This window comes from Chrysemys picta, chromosome 6 (genome assembly GCF_011386835.1).
Source record: "Chrysemys picta bellii isolate R12L10 chromosome 6, ASM1138683v2, whole genome shotgun sequence".
NCBI lineage: Eukaryota > Metazoa > Chordata > Testudines > Emydidae > Chrysemys > Chrysemys picta.
Genome location: NC_088796.1, coordinates 22,089,067 through 22,108,879, shown reverse-complemented (window position 1 = coordinate 22,108,879; position 19,813 = coordinate 22,089,067). Strand labels below are relative to the sequence as shown.

General features: G+C 42.0%; 1 protein-coding gene across 1 annotated transcript in view; it reads left to right on the top strand.

The window, feature by feature from the left end:
* CCBE1 (collagen and calcium binding EGF domains 1) overlaps nt 1-19,813 on the top strand; it is a 181,626-nt gene that overhangs the window by 136,367 nt on the left and 25,446 nt on the right. Inside the window, exons 3-5 of the mRNA XM_008163369.4 lie at nt 7,321-7,373; nt 15,058-15,192; nt 15,863-16,000. Coding sequence (XP_008161591.2) covers nt 7,321-7,373; nt 15,058-15,192; nt 15,863-16,000 — 326 coding nt within the window. The remainder of the gene's footprint in view (nt 1-7,320; nt 7,374-15,057; nt 15,193-15,862; nt 16,001-19,813) is intronic.

Here is a 19,813-nt window from a genome sequence, read left to right as displayed (position 1 = left end):
TACATCGAACATTTAGGCACACTGAGACCCTCAGTACCCTCACTCACCTGCCAGCTAACCCTGGAGGCACCTATATTTCCTAGGCACCTATGTTTCTGCTGGAAAAATCCCCATGGTGCCTAAGTTTCTGCTGGTGGACATGTGCAAAACCATCTAATTCCTGGTGCCACTGAGCTGCTTGGTGCCTTACCTCATTTTCAAAAAAGGCATTCCCCTTCCTGTGTCACCTGCAGGGCCTGATCCAGTAGGCCTTTTCTACTAGACTGGGCCTCACACAAAAAACAGCTGGGGGCAACCAGACTGGGACTGTTCTGGGCTGGGACTTGTGGGTGGATGGGGAGCCACTCACCTGTTATGTGGGAGCACTAAAGTCAAGCTCCTCCACCAATGAATATTAATTTATTTATGCAAAGTGGCACAGCTCCAACAGAAGGGATTAAGAAAGCTACACCCTGGAATACCTGGTAGCCTGGTGGTCAGGGCATTACCTGTGATATTGCAGATCCAAGTTGAAGTCTGTGCTCCAAATGAGGAAAAGCAGTCATTTCACATTGCAGGTGAGTTCCCGAACCACTGGGCTATTGGTTATAATGGGGTGAAGATTCAGTTTTGCTCTCTTTTCCTAAGAAAGGGCTGAATTGACCTGACTTAGATGCTTAACTCCAGGAGCGGGTTCACAGCTGTGAATCCCAAGCAGAGGTAGGCACCTAACTATCTTTGGGGGGGGAGGGTGCAGGTTAGGAGATTTTTGGTAAATTCCAAATCTTCACATTGTTTATTTCAATGTATTTTCAAAAGAATCCATTTTTCCAGGTGAACTGGTTATTATCTCATCTCAGCTCATCCATCACCATGAGCCTCAACAGTTGGATCTGTTTGATCTTAGTGAGACTTTGTCTTACTGAAGGAGTTTTGTAGTTAATTTCTTTTTAACACACCTTTTGAAATTGATTAGATTCAAGATCACAGTGTCTCTTTATCGATGGATGTGCAGCCAGTTTCCTTCATGTGAAAATACTGAGCTCTGCAGTAGCTCTGCAAAGTAATTCATCATTTTGTCATTTTTGCAATGTCCTCTGTAAGTTAGGGGGCCAAGAAACACAATTTCTACTCACGCATCATAAAACTCCCTGTGTCCATAAAAACACCAGGAGAAAACAACACTTCAAATAGCTGAGATGGAGAGAATCAGATAATAATACATTTCAGTAATGGACAGCCAAATAGCATGTCAGAAAGCTTTCAAAATCACAGGGTCAATGTAGCTATGTTGATTTTTAACAGCTGAGGATCTGGCCTGTGGCATGTGTTTGGAGAATGAGTAATATAGTGCAAGCATTTTTCAGTCTTATCAAGGGCTTCACCTTAACAGCAACCAAAAAAGGATTTCTTTCCTGATAAAAATGTTAATAACGAGAGCCAAGCAGCATTTTGTTTTAGAGAAAATAGTAATGCACAACCAGACTGAATTACTAACTGCAATTGCTGGTCAGAACAATGACCTTCATTCGTATCTTTCAAAATCCATTTCTCAGTGGAAATCTGACTTTCAAGAAATCAAGTCTTTTACTACACCAGCTGATTCTCCGGTCTCTGACTTCTTCAGTTTCCTTGTCCCAGGGGGATCTTCCTGATCTTTACTCAGTCAAAATTCTCATTTTGCTTTCCAATAAACTGGTCAATGAGTTAGTGTGAACACAGTACATATGTTGTGGTCCCAGGTACCAGGAAGATTCTTTAGATCCGGGATCTCAATAGGCAGATCGCGGGCCGAATCTGGACCGCCAAAAGCTTTTGAACAGACCCCAAAATCTTTTTATTTACTTATTATTATCATTATTGGGTTTTTTTATTATATTCTCTGGAGTCTGGGCCTTAACTATACGTTGACCAAGAAATTTGGACCTTGACAAAAAATAATTGATTACCCCTGTTTTAGATAATAACAGGAACCTGCTGCTCCTTATAGTATTCAATCTCATTGAAATCAATGGAAAGACTTCTTCAGAAGAGGGGAACTGCCTTAGTATGGTGATGTGGTCCCAGCTCATTTCGTTCTGATGATTATAGGCTCAATCCAATTCTCACTGAGGTCACGGGGAGTCTTTCCATTGACTGCAATGACCGTTGGAACTAGATCGATGAGAGGAATATGCAGAGGAAGAGAGAGGAGTCCCACTTTTGCAGGTAAGATGTCCAGGATAGTAAATGCTGCCTTGGCTGCATTTATCTTTTCAGATAGCTGTAAAAAAGGACTCGGTCTAGAAACCTTATGATTTCTAGCTTATGATACTGAACTGCTGTCTACACCATTCACTGTTACTCAAGATTTTGGTATGTATCCCAAATAAAAACAAAGTGTGTTCTTTCAGTTTTAGATCATGTTGTACAAAACTGCATAAATCGTCTGTGTATGTGAAATCTAGATACCCACAGCTACTGGGCACTGAGCACTCTTGCACTACTGATGGGCCTTATTTGTCCATGCAGGATTTGGCAGGGGGTGCAGGAGCTCATTAGGATTATATACATATATAATTTTTAAAAGCCAAGGATTTTTGTAGCAGTTTGGTTCACTTCTAAACAATTCGTCAGCCAGGTATAGAAGTTAATTATTCCTTTTTTGTATTACTTTTAGAGTCTTGCATATTTCTGAAATTCAAGAAGATCAAAGAAGCACTTAGGACCGTCACAATAAGTATCCCTTCTGTGTACATATTACAAAGGCTCCCTTGTGTTATTAAGCACAGCAGGTTCACTTGCAGTTCTTGCTGAACCTCTGATCTGTGAGATAGTGCACAGGTTGTTGTGAGTTCATGTTATGATATTCTTTGAGTAGCGGTCTGGTTGAGAATTTTCTGATGAATTTTTTTTCAATGGAAAATTGGGTTTTCAATTAAATGAAATTTTTCAAGGAATATAGCCTTGAAAATTTGGATTTTTCACTGGAAAACCCCAAATGTGAAAATTTTCCTCTGAAAACCTGAAGTGTTTTGATTTTTGACAGTTTTGGGTTGAATTTTCCAGCATTTTGTGGAGGGGGGGGGGAGGCAAAGTTTGCCACTGAATTTTGATGAAAATGTGTTTTGTTTTCATCAAGATATTCCATCGAGAAAAATACTAATTTCTGACCAGCTCTATGAGATGTGGCCTCTCGCTACATTAATGATGGATACCTGGAAATGGATGAATATAATATCCATCTAAGGCCATGTACACACTTTCAATTAGAATGTTATAGAATGCTGACAGCTGTAGAATTATGACACCTCCTTGATATTGTGATTTTTTTTTAATACTTCAGGTGCCAGATTTTGGGAGATGGGGACTTCCTGCAGTCTTCACTCAGGAGAAACTCCTATTTAAAACAGTGCTTTTCCTGAATGAACACTACATCACTGAGCTCATGGAAACTGACAGGAAACTGTTGATATAACATTTTCTGATAGGTAAACCCCCCTGTTACATGATGTGAAAGGCAGGTGTGCTAAACAGTTACCGCTGTTTAGAAATAGAACTTAATAATGAACCAAGCTAATTTCACAGCAGATCCACTACTTTTTCACATTCTGAGGCAGCTAAATATTATCCCCTGTATTTGATTCACACTTAAATGTACAACTACCTAGCAACAGTCATGAAGAAAATTGTTCAGTGCTTAAAGCCATCAGTAGCAGCCTGCTTGCCTCTCATTATGTATAATGAGATCATAATTATGCAATGTTGATTAGAAATGTCAGCCAGGTTCTGAAAATAAGTTTTACCACTAAAGTACCTCTGTTAATAATCAACTTAAATGTCAGTTATTTTGATAAATTGATTTTCAGGAATGTAGTTGGCCTAAAGAATGTAAAGGTCATCAAGAATACATCCCAGGCTGTTATACTTCGAATTAGAGATGTAATATGATGTTCAGGGCAGCAAGTACTATATTATTGTATTTTCTGTGTATGAACCCTAACCTGTCAGATCCCCCTGCAAAATCATGTCAAATTAATGTTTGCTATTTAGAAAAGTCATGTATCAAAAAAGGAGTTGGCATCAAGAAAAGAAGCCTATATTCTGAACTGGGAATTTACTGCTAAGGGATTGTATCGGGAGATAATGCAGTTTCTGAGGCCTGGTTAGGTCCTTTTTGTGCCATTCCCTCATATGGGACTTAAAGCTACCATGAAGAGGAGCAGGAATAATCCAGAGGAGGGGAGATCAGCAACTTCTGTTCTCCCTGTCTCATAAAACAAGACTAAGGGGGCATTCAGTAAAATTAAATGGTGAGAAATTCAGAAGTGAGAGAAGGAAATACTTTTTTTGTGTGTGTGTGCACATTGTAGAATTAAGCTGTGGAACTCATTGCCTCACTGTGTCATTAAGTCCAAGAACCTAACACGATTGAAAAAGGGATTGGCTGTTTATCTGGATACCAAGAATACCCAGTAGTTATAATGAATGACAACGGACATTCTGGAAGAAATACTAAATCTCGTGCTTCAGGGCGTAAACCAATCTCTAACTATTAGCAATCAGGACATGACCTATATAGGGGGAAACTGTCCCACATCTGCCTATCATGGGATTTTTGCATTTTCCTTACAAGATCTGGCCACTAACAGAAATGGGATACGGGTTAGATAGACTTTGGGTCTGGTCCAGTGTCACAATGCGTCTTATGTCGGAGAACCTCCCTTACCCCCAGTAGCATGAAGAGTCTCTGCCCCCTCATTATTATTATTATTATTATTTTATTTATTTGTATTACCATAACACCTGGGGCCCTAGTCATGGACCAGGATCCCGTGGGGGTAGGTGTTGTCCAAACACAGAACAAAGACAGTCCCTGCCCCAAGGAGCTTACAATCTAAGTATCGGACAAGAGACAATAGCTGGATACATATGGATAAAAAGATGGGAGAGTATAAGGAAACAATGAGACAGTACTGGTCAACATGATCGGCTGTGGTCTCAGCACACCAGTAGCCTAACTGTTGTCAAGTTTTTATAGACATCACAGTCAATGAGAGTTCTGTGCATCTGGTACATTCTGGGGTGGGAAGGGCAGGGGAACAAGCTAATACAGTAATCCAGAAGGGAAGATACATTCGCTTTAGACTTACACAGTTTAGCTTGCAAAAAACTCACGAGTATTTGATTTAGGAGGGTAGGACCCAATCCTGAAAGGTACTGAGCATTCTGACCCTGATCCAGCAAGGCATGTGCGTAGATTTAAGCATCTGAGTAGTTTATTCCATTCTCTATCACTACCAGCTGGTTTCTTCACTGGTATGTGTCTATACTGCTGCCCACAAGGAGACGGTGCTATCAGTCTCGCCCTATCCTGAAGAGGAAAGGAGATGACTGTGCATTTGGAAAGCCGCCTGCATAGCTTGAAGCATCTGAACAGCCTCTCTGATGCACCTTTGAACTTTTTCCTCCTTCATTTGTTTGTCTTGAAGATAAAACTTCACAGCAGTGTTTGTAGTGAAGTCTAATGAGGACCAGTGTTTGCATAACAAGACAAAGCTCCCCCTGCAGCCGTCCAAACTTCATTAAATTTAATTTATATTCTGGCTAATCTTTGAAAGTGTATAAAATGTGCAGCCAAAGTTTGTTTTTACATAGTTTGGAATAATATATTGTTTGTTTTAAATGGTCAGTTGCAACTGATAGTTGTTTTAAGTACAACATAATGATATATTGTGATGAACTCTGGGTCGCCTAGGGGATGTATTTGTGTCATTGACTTCCATTGCGTTAGCATTCTCCTAGGTCAATTATACATTTAAGGAGGAAAACAGAAGAGTGATTACTTCTTAGCTTACCAGACACTTTACTTCAGCACGTCTGCAAAACATTCTAGAGTCCATATCTCTAAAATCCACAAGCTTTCAAAAACCAGATTAAGCCACTTAATTTAAATTTAATTCCACGGGAGGTTGAATGACAGGTTACTTCTGGGTAAGCGGTGCTGGCAGTCCACAAGCAATAGAAAAGATCACTCAGTCTCGGCCCTTAGTATCGCTCTAATAGAGGACTGTAAAGATTGTATCCATTAGTATGTATTCAGAAATGCTATCAAGAAACTTGGAGGCTTATTGTAGTTGTGCCATACAAAATAGAAACAGAGGAATAACACCATATGTTTAAATGTGATTTCACACTAGCCTATAAGAAACACATGTTTTCCCTACACCCAGAACTTTCTCATGTAGTGAACAGCTCAAGAAATTTCAGACCATATAGAAGTGTTAATATTTAAGTGTCCCTGTTTCTAGAACATTCTAAGTGCCCTATTAATCTTTCTGTAGTTAAAATATCTCATTTATTTAATCTGTCATCTTTTCAGAGTTCTCTGAAATGTGGGAAATGAATTATAACATTTAATCTTGTGTGTATGACTAGCTGACATATAGGCCCTTCAGTCGGTTTACTTTAGAGTGACAGATGCTTGGAAACGCTCTATGGCATGTCATGAAAGTTATGATCATGGTTGTTTATATGATAGCTCCAGAAGTATGTCATGTGCTTTCCACACAAACACGTAAGTTGTCCATGATTTTCAAAAGGGACTGATGATTTTGAGTTGCCCAGTGTTTGGGTGCACAATGTTAGAGCCCTGATTTTCAGACGGTGAGTGCTCATCGCTTTCCAAAAATCAGGCCCTTTTGAAGTGTCTCAAGTAGAAGCCAAGAAGCTGAGGCACCATTATAATCACTAGTCACTTTTGAAAATCTTGGCTAAGGGACCCTGCCTTAGAATTGACTGAATGAAGATCCAAAATATTCTTGCTTTACAAAATAGTTCCAGGTCTTTTTCCACAGGTATCTTCTCGTCCAAACTTCCATGCCCTCCATGATTTTTTTGGGGGGGGGGAGGGGAATTGAGGTGCTCTCCACAAACTTCCCCACTTCTCTCCAAACACTCACCTTTTAAAAGCGCAGTTATCCAGCGTAAATAACAGACACAGAAAGCCCTGACTGCGGTAGAGAAGAGGGACAGGATGCTCAGAGCTTTTTGGGGCTTAAGAACTTTGCTTTTCCACTTAGAGATCAGTATGCATCTAGGACGGAAAAAGGCCTTTCATTCTGAAAGTTACAAAGCACCATTTGTGCTAGTATGGATCATTTCAAATCTCTCTGTATACCCAGGAATAGAAATCACCAGTTTATTAATCAGTTTTTCGAATTAATGGCTTTTTAAATTTATTTTTGAGATCACTTCTCAAATAGAACTTTTAAACCCTTTATAAATGTTGTTTTTAAAGGCCATATCTCCTTTAAACAGCATTTTTATTTTACTTTATTTTATTCTATTTTTGTCTTTCAGGAAAAAATGCTGTAAGGGTTATAAATTTGTTCTTGGACAATGCATCCCCGAAGGTATGTGATTTCATTGTTCTTACCCTTCACATCCCAGTGCCATTAGCCATTTCTCATTTCTTCTGTTTTCTGTGCTGTTAATTTGGGAGAAAATACTGAGTTAACCACAGGCTTGGTTTTCCCTGGTGTGGGATTCGTTACCAGAAATAGCAATACAATAAAATTCAGTGTCTTCAAAATATTTCAACTAGGAAGCCAGGTCTTGGCTCTCCCTACATACATCTGGTTGTATAGATCTTGTGATATGAATTAGTGTACACACAGGGCCATATTCTGCCCTTGGATGTGTGTTGAGAGCCACTCCACCCAGGAGTATTAGTCAGTGCAGCTAGGCCAACAACTAATTATTCCTTCTCTTCCAACAGCAGCAGTGGGCTGGGAGAGGCTAGTGCCTCAGAGGGGTGTCTCCCCAGGGTACTCGTGGGGTGGTGCAGCTTAGACATTGCCTCTTACACAAGGCTGTCCCTAAAGGCAATGAGAATTATTCTGCGTAGCTCATGCTGTGGTGAAAGGGAGTGTTCTCTTACAGGCATTAGTGAGTGATGCTAAACCATATTTTGTAGATACAGGTTTTGAATCTCCTGAGTTCAAAGGGCTTGGAACATCTGGATCATCTTTTAGAAAAGAATGAGACGCATTTGCAAGTGAATCTGTAGCTCATGGACACAACACACAATGCTACTGGATGACAGGCATGAATTTTAAGGGCCCGATCTGAAGCCCATTGACATCACCAGGAGTCTCTCCAGTGACTTCAGTAGGCTTTGGATCAGTCCCTAAAACAGTTATTCACAAAACTGCGTCACACAAGATATCTCCTCCTCTCACTGACTTTCCTGATGCAGGATCAAGCCATATATGCAGAGCTAAGACTGACTGCAAAGCTGCAAAATCCTCTTGCTGTAGGCAAACTCTTTAAGCTGAAAATAAAAAGGCTGTGCTGGGTAACACATCTGTACAAGGACAATGCCATACTGGGACCATGGAGTTGGTCAGTGAGCTTCCTTAGTATGAGATGTAAACATTTTGAAGGGAATAGAGGCAGGGTAATGTCGTTCTTGAGAAACCCAGTGAACTGCTTGTTCTTTGGCTTATAAATTCTGGCCAACAAGTTCCTCCCAGTTGTGGCTCTTACTGCCATTTGCCCTTGGGTGAGTGAGCTGTTTGTTGTCAGATAACAAAAAATAGCCACCTCCTAAAAATATTGATCCTCATGCTGTCAATGTGGTGAGAAATTCAAAGTGCTCCCAGCACAAAACCCAGCAGAGTTGCTGCAACAATGGGTGAGGTTTGAATGAGATCAGTTCAACTTGGTCTGCTTATGTTCATGGTTTTTATTTTGGGCTTTGCCTTTGTGTTTGTGTAGGGAACTCATAGCAGGACTGGTGAGCTACAGTGTGAGAGACTGAGACTGAGTAGAAGCATGGTGTTGGATTGAAGACATTTTTGGTTTTGTAGAATATAGGAAGACGGAAACGGAGACCATATAGACTGGAAAGAACTCAGGCTCTCTGCAAATCCATCCTCTGGCTTTCTTAGGATGGTGTCTCCAGTAAAATATACTGTCTCGATAGTGATTATTGACTAAGCATCACGGAGATTGTGGGAGAAGAAACAGGGGTATGGATAACAAAAAAGCCACAACAAAAGAGAATTGGTGTTTCTAGTTTTGACCTATTCAGATTTAGGTGAACCTGAAAGTAGCTTTTAATTATGACTCCATTGACTTTAGTCAAGCTCTCCCTGGGCTCTGGATCTTAACAAGCGTGGAGAATTTCTTCCTTTAAATTCACTTGTTTGCTGGCTGTGGTTTCTCTACGTCCACCTCAGCCCTCTTTGTATCCTCCGTTAGCCCCCTCTCAACCTGACCTGAGTTTCACCTTGAATTTCACAGACCAAAGGAACAGCGGAAACAGCTGAAACTGTCTGGGGCAATAGCGTATAAACTAGAAACACTATGTTTCGGAGAAACACTCTTTTAACTTACTCTGTTAAAATGTAACCGCTCCCCGCACATCGTTCCATCGTAATCTTGGCAGTATGAGTGTGCTTGAAATGCAGATCTCGTCACAGGCACATACGTATATTACAGATGTCTCAGGTTGTTAGTTTCCTTATTAAAGTATATCTTTGCCTTTTAGCCATTACTGGCAAATCACAACACCAAAAAAGCAATTGTAGTACCGTCTTCCTGTGCAACTAGCAGTAAGTACAAGGAAGGGCTTGGGAGCTCAGGCAGACCCTGCTCCATCTACTCTATTATGTATGCAGCAGAAAGACTTGGTTCTCCTTCTGGGGCATGTGTTTTTTAAATAGTCTCTCCTCCCTAAGGCAATGGCATTGTCATTGGTCTTCAACCTCCTTCCTGTCGTTTCCATCCATTCTCCCTTCCCTGTTCTACCCTCTAATTCCCACATATCCAGATAGAAGGCAATGCAGTCCAGTGGTATGAGAGTGGGTTCTATACATATCTAAGCCTCAGACAAGGTATCGTACATCTCTGTGCCTCAGCTTCCCCATCTGTAGAATGGGGATAATAATATTTAGAAAAGCAATTTGAGACTGAGTACTAAGTACTATTTTTATTACTACAGTTGCCTCTCTGACATCTCCTTCTGCCCCACTTTCTCAAACCAAACATGTCAAAAATAGAACTTTTCATCTTTTCTCCAGAACTTCCTCTCTCTCTGTCTTACTATTCATGGTTGACAATTCCATTCTCTCTTCCTTCTCTGGGCTCAGCTAAAGCAAAGCACACATGCTTGTAGCCTGGATCAAAGACTGTGTTCAGTCTTAGACTCAATTCCGAAGCTCCTTAAGGGTCCTTAAAGAGATTGTGTGTATGGGGGGGAATTAGCTATGGGAGTGAGCGTCACCATCATGGCTTTTCCTAACCGTGACCACACCGGGCATCAACTCGGTCATCACTTTTAGCATCTCCCCCTGTTGGACCGCCAGTTTTTGGACAGCTTCACTTAAGCTTTCCAATGTTAGCTCTGTTTGGGGCAGGGCCTTTTCCCCAGCAGCTGCATTCACTAGGCCCCCACTTCGTGTATGGGGGTTAGGCTTGGCCGCCTCTGCCACAGGAACTTCCTCTTCTTCTGACCACATAATGGCAGCCTGCATGAGTTCACTGAACTTCTTACTGGGCTCTTCTTTAAACCTCCTTTTCATTTCACGTCGGAGGGAGTCATCCTGGAGCCCCAGCACTAACTGCTCTTTCAGAACCGTATCTGGGTCTGGAACTTGCTGAGGGTCTCGCTGCTCCACTTTGCTCATTCTCTCCTGGAGGTCATATGCGTATGCCCGGACGGTTTTACCAGGCTCCTGCTTTCTCTCAAAAAACTCCTTTAGTCGGGTTCCAATAGGTACCTTGTCTCCATACACTTCTAGGAGGAGTTCAAATACCTTTTCCACATCTTTCTTGTCTGCCACTGCCATGAACTTTACTGTGGCCTTGGCCTGGCCCTTGAGGTGCTCCTCTATGAAGTCCACATGATCTTCTTCAGGTACTCTTAGCACACACAGAGCCGCCTTCACAGACTTCACCCACTCCTCTACTGTAATGTCTCCTGGTCTAGTCGGGAAGCCACCAAACTCCGTGACCTTCCGCTCCCGTGGGACTTAAATAGTAGGGGGTTTCTTAGCTTCTGCTGTCTGTTGTTCTATTACTGCCTTGGCCAGCGATAAGGCTTCTCTCTGTTCAGTTCTAGCTTGTTGTAATGCCTCCGCTTGGTCTGATAATCTGCGCTGAAGTTCAGCAAACTGGGTTCGTAGTTCTTCAATTCCAGCCATGGTAGGTGGCTCAACCAGGCCTAGAACTCAACCAGTAAACCAATGGGGTGGACCCTGAGGATAGGATCCTGTTTGTGACGCCAATTATGTAAGCCGGGGAATGGTCCCGCTATTGTGGGGAACTTTCCTAGCTTCTGCACTACCCCGGTGAAGTGGGCTAGCGAAAGGATCTGAGTCCTCGCTCCCACTCCCTTTACCCAGAGGCCTCCCTGCCCTTGAGGTCTCCCCTTCCACTCTCCTGTCTGGCAGAGTCCTCGTAAACCCCGACAAGGCTGGGCCCAGGATTCCTGGGGGGCTTAACCCCCAACCCTGCTGTGGTCACCTAGGACAGGGGCTAGGGTGACCCCACTCCGGGGTACCCTCTCTGCACTGGGCACCTCCCTGACCCACTGATTATTCCATACAATTTAAAGCAAATACAAGTTGTTTAATTAACAATTAATCTAAAGAAAAGAATAAGGAAAAATGGAAGAAGTTAAAGGAAAACACATCACCCTGCTCTGTGGCAGGGAACATCACAAACAGTGTCTCTGGACATCAGGGCACTTCGCAGTCTGTTCCTTGTAGGTCCCAGATTTCCTTCTCAGGCCCTGGCTGTGCTGCAGGTATGCTGCAGGTTGGACACTTGCAATGGTGGTGGTCACACACCTCCGGGCTTTGAGTGGTGGGACCCTTCTTCCCAGCGTCAGCCTCCCGTCAGGTTACGGTCCCCTCCTGGTCTGGCCTGCAAGAGCCCTTGGCTAGGGGTGTCTTTCTGTGCTGGCCCTTTGCCCAACGTCCCCCCTTGGCTGGCCCCACTTGCTCACCACACCTGGCTCTGTGGCTGCAGCTCTGCTCCCAGCACAGGATCTGCTCTCCCTGGGCTGTGTCTCTGGCCCCTCTGGATCTGGCACGGTTCTGCTCTCCAGCTCAGCTTGGGCCCCTGCTTTCTCCTTAGCTCGGCCCCACTCTGTCTGACCCAGGCAATTCCAGTTCACACGGAGGACGGGACCCCCCTGGCCTCCTGACTCCCTGATTAGCCTGCCCGCCCTGTCAATCAGGCTGATCTGGAGCATTGGCCTCTCCCTATTGTTCCTGGGGACTGTCAGTCTCAGGCTCCTGATTTCCCATCGACCCTTCCCCTTTTCGTGCTGGGAGCTACCCAACCAAAACACCCCCACTGAATGTTAGTAAGGGGGCAACAGTCCCCTTACAGATAGCTGTGATGTTCCCTCCTATCTGAGAGAGACCTCTTTCTCCTTTTGTTTAGACACAGACTGTAAAGGCTAATATCAATAGAAATCCATAATTCCTTACATAGTGTTAACGCATACATTTTATGATGGTATTAATCACCAATGTGTCATTTGCTGGTCGGAGAAGCAAATATGTATTCCTTCATCTAGGGCAGACCTGTTTACCAACTCCCCCTGACGTGCCTGGCTTAAGCAAATTTTAGTCATCATTCCTGCCTATATCCATAACTCTTAATACACACCCCATATATACATCATGCAATAATATTAATGATCAGTGAGTTTCAAATGACATATTATGTGATACCTTTTAGATACAGATAATAAACATAGTGAGTTGGGGCACAATGAATTGATCAGGCCCGCTAAAACACATTACCTGATATGCCACAACTCCTCTTCCTATTTCTCCACCTCTCCCCCTTTAAGAGAGCTTCTCCCCTCCCCGCCTCCTGGCTTACATATACTGGTTCAAGCGGGGTTTTTCCAGAGGCTAGCAAACAAAGAAAGGGCTTTTGGTATAAAAGGATGAGCTTGAACTGGCAAAGGGCCTTCCTTTGATTCAGCAAGCGGACAGGGTCCTCTGTCCAAGGGGGGTCCCAACCCTTGACGACGGGTTGGAAGGACTTTGGCTTACTGGGACCCCATAGGATGGATGGGTGGCCTCTGGGTAAGCTTTTCTCATGTATATAGGAACTTTCATTGATTTTTATGTTTTTTCTGTAATGCTTTTACTCTAAGAATAAAAGTATTTTGCTGTATGAAGACTGGCTGGTAACTGGTGTACACTGCTGTAGCCCCTGAAGAGAGGTTAACCACAGGGGCCAGGCATTGTCAGGCCTACTGGGGAAATCACAGTGAGGTACAGAGGGGCTACAAGCCTCATCCCCCCGGTCTGGAGGGAGAAAGATGTAGCTCTCTGTCTGACACAAGTGATGGTTGAGAGCCTGAGACCTTAAGAGGGTGCCCTCAAGAAAGACCAGGAGTGGGGGCAAAGTGCAGTTAAGTCTGAAACTGTGACAGGATTTAACCAGCATTGCCATCTATCAGTAATTTGTTATGACATTTGATCTTTTGGAAAATTCAGCAATTCACAAGGTGGCTGCCAATCACTAGTATGAATCAGAATATTTCTTCAATAATTTTAAAAGTATGGTATACATGCAAAGCATGTTGGAATGTTGGCAAAACATTTAGATTTTACTTAGATTTACATTTTCTTAAGTTGCAAGCTTTTGGGGGCAGGGACTGTCTTTTTGTTCTGGGTTTGTACAGTGCCTGACGCAGTGAGGTCCTGGACCATGATTACAGCTCTTTGGTGCCAAAATAATGCAAGCGACAATTAAAAATAATATATTTTTTAAAAAGGTTAAAAACAGTGGACTGGCCCTTTTATAAACTCTGAATTAAACGTTTAGAAGTTTTTTTTAAATGATATAAAGCAATATTGTCATGAATTTTGATATAACCTCTAAGGGCCTGCAGCAGTGCTTATCCAGACTTGCTTTGGGCCCGGCCACTTTCTCAGTTTCCCCTTCTTCTCCAGCTAATCAGCCTTCACACTGAGGGAATGTCTTTACTGCAGAGTTAACTTGTGTGATTGGCACCTGGGTCTAAGCACCCTTGTTAGCCTCGCCAGGGCGTTACCATCCAGACTCTAAAGCCCTACCTAAATCATTGTGTCCTCTTTGGTACTGCACTCACCAGTATATGTCACTCAGACTTCTGGGGGCATATCCCATGGATCTTTGTGCTATGGTAAGATGAGCCGCTCTGTAATTCTTTCCCAGAGAATTGTGGGAAAATTTGTCTATGGTTCTGGGCTTCTGGGGGGAATTGTGGGAAGGTACTGGATGACTATCATCACTGGCGTGATTTAGCCTGCATCCTCACTGCAAAGTGAATGGTTACCAGCCCGAATGAAAACTTCACTTGGGCTTCAGCCTACACCCCCAGAGGGCCAGCTGGCCCAGGTGGAAACGCTCCACTACACTCCAGTAAGAGGGTAGGCATCAGATGCTAGTCTGCACATTTATATTATTAGAAACGGTGATACCTTATTAACCATGTGCTCTTTGCTTAGGCAGTTAGGGTTGGTTTGGTGCAGGTAATGTGTTTATTTTAACTAACTTTTCTTTCTGAAACATTTTCTCAATGTATTTGCCACAGAATTATCCGTAAGCTATTGTATAGTATATGACACAGCAGCTGTTGCTTCCATCACTTGTGAATGTGGGGTGGGGAAAAAAAGCAAATTACTTTTATGCAACTAATATTTCCCTGAGAATAATTACTGATTCTGTGCAACCAAAGCAGCATATTCATTATTATTTTATTATATTGTTGCACCTAGGAGCCTCATTTGTGCTAGGATCCCATAGTGCAAGGTGCTGGTGCAAACACAAATAAAGTGCCCCTTTCTTAAATTATTAGACCCCTAGAAAAGTGTGACTAGGAATTATAATTCCCCAATAAAACATTAGTTACATTTTCTGACAATCTCCCTTGTGTTTCTTCCATCTGCTGTGATAACATAGCAGGACTTTGTTAATGAACAATAACATATGATGAGATAAAATATCAAATGATACGGTTGTCCTAAACAAATGGACCTGCAATCAATGTTTCCCTTAAGCACACTTTTCTCTCTTTAGACTACGATGTGTGTGCAGAAGCTCCATGTGAACAGCAATGCACAGATAACTTTGGACGTGTCCTTTGTACGTGTTATCCTGGATACCGGTATGACCGGGAGAGACACAGGAACAGAGAGAAACCCTACTGCCTAGGTGGGTATGAAGAACATGTCACATTTATCTTTGGTTAAGGCTGTGTCCTGCTACAGGCAGAATTTTCAATTTTTTTAGAAATTCTTCAAAGAAGAAGTTGAATGGTGCTAGACCCTTTCCTCTTACTTTCCTTCATTCTTTTAGTATGAATATGCTTTTAATTGATCTAAGTAAATAGCTGTATATGTTCCCCCCCCCCCTTGTTAATTCCTCCCCCCATGCAGTCTCTGAGCAGCATTCAAGTTCTTTGGCAATGAAACAGGGCATGATTCTCACATCAAACTGAAAATCAGGGCAATTATATTAAATAATGAAAGCAAACCTCTGAGGTTCAATTCAGATTGTAACTCCTAATTCAGGGACTTATCCCACTCCCAGCTAACTCAATAGCACTACCTTGCATGGGTGAGTATTCACATGAGCCAAGGTTTGCAGGATCAAGTTTTGATGCAAAGACCTGTCAAGTGGTGGTCATGTGTAAAGGGCCATGCAAGTTAATAATTATAATACAATTGACGTGAAGCTGTGGCCCAGGCCCCCTGAAGTTCTGTGGTTGCTTGACCATCCATTCAGAATCCCTTCTAATAATGGAACCCTTAAGGGAAATATCTTATTTGATCTCTGAACCTCTGTAACTTTTGGGGAATTCTCAACATTTTTTCAACTTCAGATATCGATGAGTGTGCCTCAAGCAATGAGACTCTCTGCTCTCAAATCTGTGTCAACACCATGGGCAGTTACAGATGCGAATGTCATGAAGGCTATATCCGGGAAGATGATGGGAGGACTTGTACCAAAGGAGACAAAGGTATATGCTAGCGTGCAGTAATATCCTGGGCCAAATATAGCCTAAGAAAACTGACCCATCATAGAGAGGGAGCTGTGGAAATGTAATACAGCCAATGCCAAATTCAGGCACACTGGCGTAACAGAACTGAATTTGGCCCATTGACTTAGATTACTAAAAAGCAAGTGAACTATCCAAAGGCTGTACCATGCTTCCATAGTCCTCTGTCCATGGTGCTCCTAGGGACAGTCACTGTCTAGAAAACCCCTATGGATGGCCCTGGCCTCCCATTGAACAGGGGCTCCACAGGGTTTTGGGACTGGCATCTCACTGTCTGTTCTGCAGGGGGGCAAAACACATCGCCCTCTGGCTGATGGAATGTTTGGGAAGAAAACCCCTGTAGGAGAATCTCTTGGTGATTTCCTCTCCTTTAGCCATGAGAGGGGGCAACCAGGTATTGTCTTATGATGTGATCCATACAGAAGATATTTGTACTTCAGTCGGTGGACTTGAAATAGTGTTGATAAAAATATTTTTACATTCATGGCAAATCTAGGCTCTCATCAACTAGACCACTATGTAACAATGTAAAAAAAATCTATGCGAGCATAAGTCTTTTACTGCCCCTGAGATACTGTACTCTTGAGTTCCCAGGGCAATTCCCATGGCTTGTTCTGGAAGTACCTTTTCCCTGTAATTAGCATTAAATGAACTGTCATGTCTGCATGTGAGAGGAGTGCAAATGAAAAGCTAATATTTTGAAGCATGTGGAAAACATTCTCCCTGGAGGGGAAGAGTGGGTGAATAACAAATCTTGCTCTTATTACTTAATTTAGACCACTTTGTCTGAAACACATAAAATACTTGCAGCTAACATAATAATAAGCCAAATCCAATTTATATAGGAGTAACTAAGAATAGAATTTAGTCCAGTGTGGGATCTCACTTAGAGGAAAATGAGCCAGATTCTGACCTCCATAAAGCCAAAATCACTCAAGTGGATTTAGTCTGTATTTACACTGAGGCCAAGGACATTAGCAGATGGCCCAATGTTAGTACTTTTGAGCTTTCAGGCACACACCAAAATCATACCTGGAGATTCAACTTATGTTTTAATAATCTAAATCAGTAGGCTAAATTCCATCTGTGACTCTAGAGCTCTTGAATTCCATGGCACTGAAGTTAATGGGATGGCACTGTTGCAACAGAGATCAGAAATTGTTCCAATAAATATAGAATGTTGAGCTTTTGGGCTTTGTTTTGTTTTATTTGAACATTGGTATTAAGTATAAAAGTATCTGCCATCATCCAATGCCCTTAAATTAATAAAGTTTGGGATAATTTAAATTAACCACAGATATAAAATTTAGTAACAGAGGGGAAAAAAAGAAAAAACTGAAAACATCTTTTGATGAACGATAGGTTACAGTTGGTTCACCTATTAATGACTGCAAGTACATTTTATATCACCTACTCTTCTGAACCCCAGCTGCACAATAGGCACAAACATTTTGTAATTTTTATTTGTCCCATTGAAAACATGTATCTGGAGCATCCCAGTAATCTGTGATTGCTCTTTGTAGCTTTCAAACATTTATAATTGTTTAATTTATAAAGATGTCATTAACAAAACAAGTGTGTTGTCACTAATACCCTTGCAGATATTTTTATAATTAATATTTCCTCTGTAGTTCAAGCTTTCTGATAGAGGAATGTCCATAGCATTCGGGATTACTGACTGTTCAAAATATTCTAGGCATTTGTAAATGAACTTCAACTATCTGCAAACAGCAGTTTGTAACACAGTTTTCTATTCACTATAAACCATGTCTTCTGTGTGGTGTAGGACACCATCTCTCAAACAGTTACCAGCAGCAGTCGGAGAGGCAGCATACAGAATCTAAGGGCTACATTCTGCTCTGTTACACCAGTGTAAGTCTAGAATAATTTCACTGATTTCAGATCTAAATGAGAGCAGAATTTGGCCCTAGCTATTTTTTTATTAAGCACACTAGCCTGCAAAATACTGGCCAGAATGCAGAACAAGAGGATTTTCAGCAGCTGACTTCTAGGTCTATAAATTATGTGCCACCTTGTGGTAAATGTAAGTTCCTGCACCATTATAAAACAGCAACACATTTAAGTTGTAATAACCTTATATAGAACTACAGTAGAGTCACATTATATTGGTCGCTGGAACACTAAGGCAGATTTTCTGATAATATTTTGTATGAGACAACATAAAAACAGACAAAAATTTGACATCTTTCACCATAATTCCAAATGTAACATGTCTTACACAGAGAGTTAATAATAATGTGTTTCCTCTGCAATGCCAGAAGAATTAAACTCTTTGGCCCTATCCTACTAGCAGTGGATTGGATTAAATATGTTGTGGATTTGTACATCGGGCACCAAAAGGGGCTGCAGCCTTGCTGCTTCAGCAATCATTTTTCATATTGCAGAGACAATACAGTTACACACTCAAAAGAGGCCAAACTAAACCTTCTCTGCAGTCTGAGCCCAGATAATACAACACAGATGATAAGCTAAACAATCTCTGTGCAAAGAATGCATTCAGAACAGCTCCCTGTAGAGATCTCATCCTGGCAGTATCTCTCTCTCTTCCAGCATAAGCAAGATCGTGACTTCCAGCATATGCTAAGGAAACATACTGCCTTTCCAAGCAGTTTTCTTATCAATAGCAGCTGCAGGGCTCACCAGTAACGAGGTAAAAGGCTCTGAAGAAGGCCAACAAAACATCATGTGAGCTGGACTTAATTGTTTGTACTGTAGGAGGCCCTATAAGATGGGACAGGTTCAAAGGGACTCTGTCAAGTAGTTTAGTTCCCAGATTCAAGTTTTATACAATGAAAACCATGTATTTAAACATCCCACTGAAGTGATGGTGAACCCTGGGGTTGACAAGATGGACTCTGCCTGAATTCAGTATCTGCACCAATGATGACTGCCTCAGACTCTCATTGCTTCCTTGACCATTGGGCATGACCCAGATGGATTCTGGTTCTATTCAGAAGTGGACACATTCTGGATCTGATGTCTGGGGTCACAAGGTAGTGATGGATGACTGTTTTCATGGTCAGAACATCACCTCTGTTGGGTGTAAATTAGGGGAATCCTGCCTTGCACAAGTTGGGAAGCAGAAGTAGGGCGATCTCTTATCCTTCTTCTCACCAGCATATTGGATTGTGTTTTGATGGTCACAGAGACTAATGGATCCAACTAGATTCACACAATTCTCTGCAGCATGATCCTTTCCAACTATTAGACCACCTCACTGATAGCCGCAGTCAACTATTATAACCATATTTTGTTGATGCACGGGCCTTTTCTATACATCGGTTGTCCTGATGAACTGGATTATATATTAGAACTAGGGGCGAATTCAGTGTTTCTTATACTCCACTCAATCCCACTGGTTCCAATGGGATTGCTTGGGGTTTAAAGACAGCAGAGAAATCTGGCAGTTTTTTCTCTCTGACTGTTGTTGCTTTCAGCAACATTTCTCAACACAGTCCAGTCATCGGGGGCGGGCGTGAACTCATTGGGATAAAATAAAAATTGAAAGGGACTTTGGTTTAATACTTGTTCCAAACCAACATTTTTACTGTCGTTTAAAAACAGACAAGCCTAATTATCTTTTTATTTTTAAAATGATGCATGCCTCTGTAATTCCTGCTTTTGTCTAGAAATACTGGCACCAAAATATTCACGTTTTTAAAAAGATGTTGAAAAGTTGGGAGAAGGTGCAGAATTTGAGGTCTGGAAAAAACATGCCTTGCAGGGAAAGACTTAAAGAGCTCAGTCTGTTTA